Here is a 7,021-nt window from a genome sequence, read left to right as displayed (position 1 = left end):
CAAGCCAACACAAGAATGAAGGCAAGCACGAAGAAAGCATAAAGATGGGATGAGTAGATGGTGAGTGGATGAATGAGGAGACCTGGAGAGGGGAGTATAATAGTACCATACTTTGCCGTACATATAGCGGTGTTGACTACCAAGGTAGGTAAGTATTTATCTGCGCGGCACCTGCATTTGCATCGCTGGACATTGCATTTGCATTAGATTTATACGAATAAGCTGTATATATCTTATCGGCCCTGAAAACCTAAAAGAAACGAAAATTCATGTTTATCAACAACCTAGCCAGTATGTCCTGTCAGCGGAGACATGTCTGCCATCGACTTTCATGACTCCCACTCGCAATCTAACTAATATCTCAATCTTTCTCTTCTCCCGTGGAATTCCTTGCTCAACAGGAGAGGAACTTTCCCTCTTCCCCCCCATTCCCAACGGTCTTCCGATCACACATTCACAAACCTCAACATCCCCCCCAGGTACCTCTCCCCTCCCATCTGTCCAGCACTGCTCAGCATCCATCACCAAATCAACATAAAACCCTGCATTTTGTTGTCCATGTCAAGGGTCNNNNACTGCCTAAGTACGTACCTGGGCAGGTAACTCTCAGCCAAAAAAAAAAAAAATAGGTCTCCGAACCGACTCCGAACCGCTTTTTTCTTTCCCCGTGTCTCCCGTCTCCCCCTATATTTGGACTTCCCAATCCGGCAATTATATGATTTCTTTATAATGATTTTTCTTTTCAGCGCTCCTCTTTATGATGAAAAAAAAAAACAATGTCTGTTACATTGCTGATTTCTTTTATGATCTTGATTTCCTAAAAAAAAATAGCTGTATCGATAGGTCTCTAGGAAGGAGGCTAGGCCTTATATAAGAAGCCCGCTCTTTTTTCTCGATAGTTTGTTTAGGTAGCAAAAAAGAATCAGACGCTCAGTTGGTTGGTTTGACAGTAAGTAACTAACCAACACCCCCATCTCCAGGTACTCCGTACCGTCGCCGTAGCCATTGGCCGTGGGATACGCGCGTCGGAGCCGCCATAACCGCTATAGCTTCTAGCATAACCGCCTTGACCGCCAGAACCGCTAGGGCGCATTCCTCTCTGATCCGATGACGTGAAGTTGATTTAAGGTTTCGTGTGTGGCTGTGCGGGTCGCACCCTGCTTTACCTGATTAGGTAAGGTCTTGAAATGGGCATATTTCCCCCCTTCTCTCCCCCCCAAAATACCCCATACTCCGTACAGAGTACTATTGCATTGAAAGGGCTCTGTTATTATTATTTTTTCCTTTTATGAGTAAACTATTCTGAGATATACTGTCAATCTCACCGATGGATTCATTTATTTAGTTAGTTCCTACGACAGTAATTTTACATACATACTGAATTAAATTCAATCAATCCATCAATCATACAACCCCAAACAAAAACAACCAATTTTTTTTTGACGGAAAAATCTCTTAGTCAATAATCTGATTCAGATTCACCAAGAAGTCGGTGTCATGGCACCTCTTTTTGGCCGTATCTGCAACACTATACATAATATATTATATGTGATGGAATAAAACTGGCGTTGAGAAGAAACAATAACCTCCGGGGTAATATATCCATTGGCTTCGTAGATCTTACAATTTGGATGGACTGCTTTGCAATTTCAAGATGGAGTTGTGGAGTAGTATTAGCAAATTGTCGGTTCCGTATTATATATATACTGTTTTTTGTCAAGTAAAGAAGCGTCCCCACCACCAAAAAAAAAATGGCCGAATAACTAACAGTGTACGACTGTGCGAATAGGCAATATCGTCTATCCGCCACGCGAGAGAAGCTTTACCTAGTTTTCTTCAGTCTCGCGTAAGCTATCTAGGTATCTACCTACCTACCTACATACCTAATCACTTGTACTGTACACAAGACAGAAACACATATATAGCGAGACAGATGAAAAAGGAAAAATTTTTTAAAAAATTCTGGACAATACAAAAAGCTCACACCCCCGGGTTCTCTTATGACAAGCGAGGATGCTACGAAAACCACACTGTGCTTTTGTGCGGGCAGGGTTTTACTAGTAACTGGATCACCGGCCTCGTCATCTGAGATATCAGCAGAAATACTGCTTCGTCTCGACAAGGAGGGGGATCGAACTGGAGCCTGCAGACTAGTAGGCGAGATTAGACTAGATGCGTGCATCTGTGTCAAGACCTTTATGACTAGGCCACAGGCCCCAGTTTGTTGTCAGGGTTAATGTGAGAGTGGTATATATGGTAAGTGTTTACTTGGTTGTTTACTGGATATCCAGCCTGATGCATTCTACCCGACGCAACCGTCCAGTGGGATGGTCCATCAACTTACTATGCAGATCGAGCCCGTTCTTTCCGTCCCCAATGAAAGACCAGCAAATCTAGCAGACTCCTGCCCCAGAGCCTGTCGATGAGCCTTCTGCCGTGAAACGCCGCATGAACAAATCATCCTCATGGACGCGGACTGCAACAGAGACGATGGATGTAGTGGAGACCGGATCCTCTATTATAGTGCTTCTCGATCTGCGCGAAATACTGTTCAATGAGCTAATTGTCGACTCTGCGGCAAATCGCTAGATCTGTGACATCGGTCTCCAGATATCAAAGGAACCCATGATGATGTATATATGTGTTCCACTCGAGATATTCCCTGATCGGGTACAACAGGCGTAGTCATATGGACACAGGTTGAGGGGGAAAATGCAAAGTACCTAATCAAGACATCTGCCTGCTATTATCTCATGCTATCTTGGTGTTGGTAAACATTGGCATGGTTGCACCTTCCTTCTCGGGACATACCCTAATTTACCTAGATAGGCAGGAACTACGACACGCCCAAAAACGGATTCGCGTCACGTGGCACTCCCCGGAATTCAGACCAGAGGATACAACTTGTATATTCAATACTTTGGATGTGATGTGCTGGTATTCATGGATCTGCCTATCTAACCTACTGTACGTACAGTACAATACAACACAATAGCATACTGTATACATAAGAGATAAGCTTGCTGTAAACCAGCGGTCTTAGAATGAACCAGCTCCAACGGGCCCCAATGACTCAAAAGAATACAAATGACAGACGAACTAAAAACTGAACAACCCGCTCCGCCGCTTGCCATACGGATACACGACCAGCGCCGCCAGGAATAACCCCACCGTAATGCCAATGGCCAGCTGCACCATACCAAACCCCAGACTAAACACAGCCGTGTTGGCGGAACTTATCATGGAGGCCCCGCTTCCAGTCGATGTATTTGGGTGTCCACCAGTCACATTGCTTCTGATCTGGTTGGCCGACTCGACTCCCGTAATCAGTGACCCCATCGCGGCCAATCCGGACGGCACCAGTACGAAGATGGCTGGCAGAATCGCTGTCGCTGCGTGGCCATGCCACAGTCGGCTATACAAGTTCCCCAAAACTCCGATGGTGAACGCCCCCAGTGTGTTGGCCACCTGCGAATTCGATCCAACCCGTTTCGTGGAGAAGTAGTTGACCACATACCCCGCGAATGCAATCAAGATCATCACCGGCGCCTGCTTGAATTTGCCCTGGTTGATAATGACGAGCCAGAAGGCCATCACCACAACAAAAGGAAACCGTTGCAGGTATGGGTTGCGAATCGGGGACGGAGGACAGCTGGTATTGGAATTTGCGTTGCCATCCATCAGCCCGTAGATTGTCGTCCCAGTCGTGATGCCATACCCCAGGAACAAGGAGTAGATGATGGCATACACCATCCGGATAGAGCCCGCGATGATCTGATGCGACTGTAGTTCCAGACTGCTACATAACACCAGAAACCCTGGCAGGATTAGGGCGATCGCCGACTGGGCCACCGCTGAAAAGCAAAAGAGATATTGCTGCTGTCCATTTATTATTCCCCACCGAATACTGCCAAATGCGCGTGCCAGAAAGGAGGTGACGACTGAAGCAAATACTTCGAAGACATTTGAGTAGAGAGCGGATCGGGCTGCAAAGACTAGCTGCATGATGCCCAGCATGCACCCCAAGATAAATGAGATGGGCATGTCGATAGGGCGGGCAGAGAACGCAAACGGTCCGACAGTTGCACTCGCCAACCCGTACATAAACACGAGAAACCATGTGGGAAATCGGGGTTTGCGGTTCATGATTTCCTCCAACTGCTTGATGGCTTCGTCCACGCCGATCAGGTCATGCACCACGTTCTTGTAGATGCTGTGGGTGTCCGCCAGACGACTCAGGTCCACCCCCTGTGGGATCCGTACCAGCTTCACTTCTGTTGTCCGCGTGGCAGGGTCATCGAACGACATGATCATGCACCCGGGAAGATACAAAAACTGGGCGTCTACCTCCAGCACGCGGGCGGTCATCTGCATATACTCCTCCAGTCGATGCGTCGGGGCGCCAAACTTCATCAGAGCGCGGCAGAGCTGCATCAGGTAGCGTTGACGCGAGATGATCTCTGCGATGTGCACCGTCACACGGATCTCGTCCTCAAGACGCGGTTTACCGCTCCTGCTGCGACGTTTAGCAGCTGTCGACATCATCTCACTCGAGTGGTAGGGGGAGCCTGTCACGCTCAGATTCGACGAGGCGCCCACAAGAGACCCCGTCGACGTGTTCTGCTGCTTCTTGTACCACTTCATCTTCTCCTTCTTGGGGGTGGAGGCACCGGACGAGCCACCACGAGGACTGGCCCACCCGGGCGTGCGCGTACCTTCCGATTCCTGGTCGGTGCTGTCCGTGCGACTGCGGTCCTGCTGCTGCTGCTGCCGTGACACGTCTCCTGATGACTGGTTCCCCCCGCCATACAGCTTGAGAAGGTTCGACAGGATGCCTCCCCCGCCTGCTCGCGATGCCAGTTGCGACTCTGCGTCCGAATCCACGGGCGTGGACTGTCCCGAATCCGACGGTTGTGCCGTTCGCGGTCGACGACGACGGCCTTTGTGAGCCTGGGTCAGCTCCCGGACGAGGCGATGCGCTTCGGAGGTCGCATTCCGCTGGTCTTTGCGGCGGTCCGAATCGTTCTTGTTCCGGTTGTCCGTCAGGTCGGAGAGTGGCACGCCTCCTCCTCCGGCCCAGTCATTGTCTCTAATAGAGGACGTCAGGCCATCTCCTTGCGCTTGCGAACGTCCCAGTCGAGTAGCGAATTTACGAGCCTTGTCCTTAGCGGCGCCTACCTTGAACAGTTTTTTCGCTCGGTTGATCGGGCCCTTATCCTCCTGCTTTCCTTCACCTTCGGGAGGAGGGGGGGCTCGCTCATTCACAGAGGTGTCAGTAACATCTTGGGAGGTGAATGAATCGTCTCTTCTTTTCGGCGGTGACGGGCGACGCCAGGGTTGTCGGGCATGGTCCTGTGCCGGGTCCATTCGTTCTGGGATCAGACTACGCCTCTCATCGGGGGGCTGGCCGGTGTCGACGAATGACCGAAACCGGACACGAGGCTCCCTAGGCCTCTCTTCGCCTGCTTGGCCTGCTTGGCCTGCTTGGCCTGCATCGCCTGCATCGCCTGCATCGCCTGCATCGCCTGCATCTCCTGAGTCTCTTGATTCTCTTGATTCTCCTGCTTCTCCATTGCGAGACTCCTCTCCCCCTCTCAGCGTCTCGTCACTCTGCCGAGGGTCCTCCGTGTGATGGTCCGTCGACTGAACATTGTCGTCACGATGCTCATGGGACATGAGGGATCGTTATGATGGAATTCACAGAAACCTGCCGATAAGTTTGAGGTCGTAGAAGATTCCTAGAGATTTCCTTCGTCCAAAAGATTCTATTCCCCCAGTAGGAATCTCCCCAAAAACCTGGCCAGATATTCGCGTGTGTTCCTGCTGTAATTCGGGATGCACTCGAGCTAACTGTTACGGAAGCGACGATCTGCACGAACGTGGCCACCCGGATGGCTGCTAGGTAGCGGCTCACGACTTGGACGATGTAGACGAGTTCTCTGTTGAAACTTGGGATTATCATCAAGCTGGATAGCTTCGACTGGACAAACCTTGGAAGATATGAGTATAGCATTGAGAAGAGCTCCGAATGAGCTCTGCTGCATGCCCTCGCGCGCACTTGCGGGGCAGTCCTCCGGGTGAATAGCACAGTGCATTCCTATCTTGGACAGGAGGATGAGCTCATTCCTCTGCAGACGTGGGTCCAGAGGCCCACACGACAATAGTTTGGGATGTTTCTATTTGTAGCAACAACATCTGGCAAACAATCATCGAAGATAATTATCTGTCCAAGTTTGGTCCGAGCCACTGTCACCGCGGTCGCGTGGGTTTTCCGAACCAATCGAGTCGATAACGATGGCAACAAAGTTGGATCTAGAACGGTAACTGCATAATATTAAACCATAATAATTCCCAATCCATCGACAAAGGAGCCATTGTACTATTGCCACGGGTCCACTTAGTAAGATACCTAGGTATTTGATTCTATAGTGTGGTTTTAGTAATAGTAAAAATAGTATATATAGATAGCAATGCCAACTGGTAGCATTCCAAGTATTTTTGTTCAATTATATATTTTTTTAGCATTTTCATCTTACCAAATTACTCCACTCGTTTAGCTGTATTTGTGTTTCTATAACTTATTATAAATAAATGATTACAGCTAGATTCAGAGAAATCTCCCTCGAGAAAAGTAGAAAGAAGATGGTTGTAAGTAGGGACATAGTAATCTCTCTCTCCCCCCTTCCTCATTCATTCATTCATTCTTCACGCAAGGAGCCCAAAGGAGAAAGCAAGAAAGGAGAACGGCACCATCGCAGTATGAGATGAAGAACAGAGTTAGATCACCAGGCAGCAGTTCATTACACAGTATGATTGTATATTTGTACGGCACATATTTACTGTACTACACATATCTATAATAGCAAGAGCAGGCCAATAAATGGTAAAACAATTCAATAGAGTAAGTTAAACTATCTAATAACATATGTGATAACGGGATATACTGACTGCAAGTTCGCTAAAGGATACCATATGAATGTTCTGAGTCTAATCATTTGTTATTAAGAGCATGCCAGGCTCT

The 7,021-nt window shown here is 48.6% G+C and overlaps 1 protein-coding gene across 1 annotated transcript; it reads right to left on the bottom strand.

Moving 5' to 3' along the window:
- Window positions 1–3,099: 3,099 nt before the first annotated feature.
- Window positions 3,100–5,676, bottom strand: VTN77DRAFT_9645 (uncharacterized protein; the record flags this gene model as incomplete). Its single annotated transcript, XM_069426275.1, has 1 exon — window positions 3,100–5,676. The coding sequence occupies one exon, from the start codon at window positions 5,674–5,676 to the stop codon at window positions 3,100–3,102; it is 2,577 nt and encodes an 858-aa protein (XP_069273760.1).
- Between the last annotated feature and the right edge of the window lie 1,345 nt (window positions 5,677–7,021).

The sequence above is a fragment of the Rasamsonia byssochlamydoides genome, assembly GCF_041956645.1.
Source record: "Rasamsonia byssochlamydoides strain NRRL 3658 unplaced genomic scaffold VTN77scaffold_91, whole genome shotgun sequence".
Lineage (NCBI taxonomy): Eukaryota > Fungi > Ascomycota > Eurotiomycetes > Eurotiales > Trichocomaceae > Rasamsonia > Rasamsonia byssochlamydoides.
Note: the sequence above shows the minus strand (reverse complement) of the source record. Positions and strands in the feature narration are given on the sequence as shown.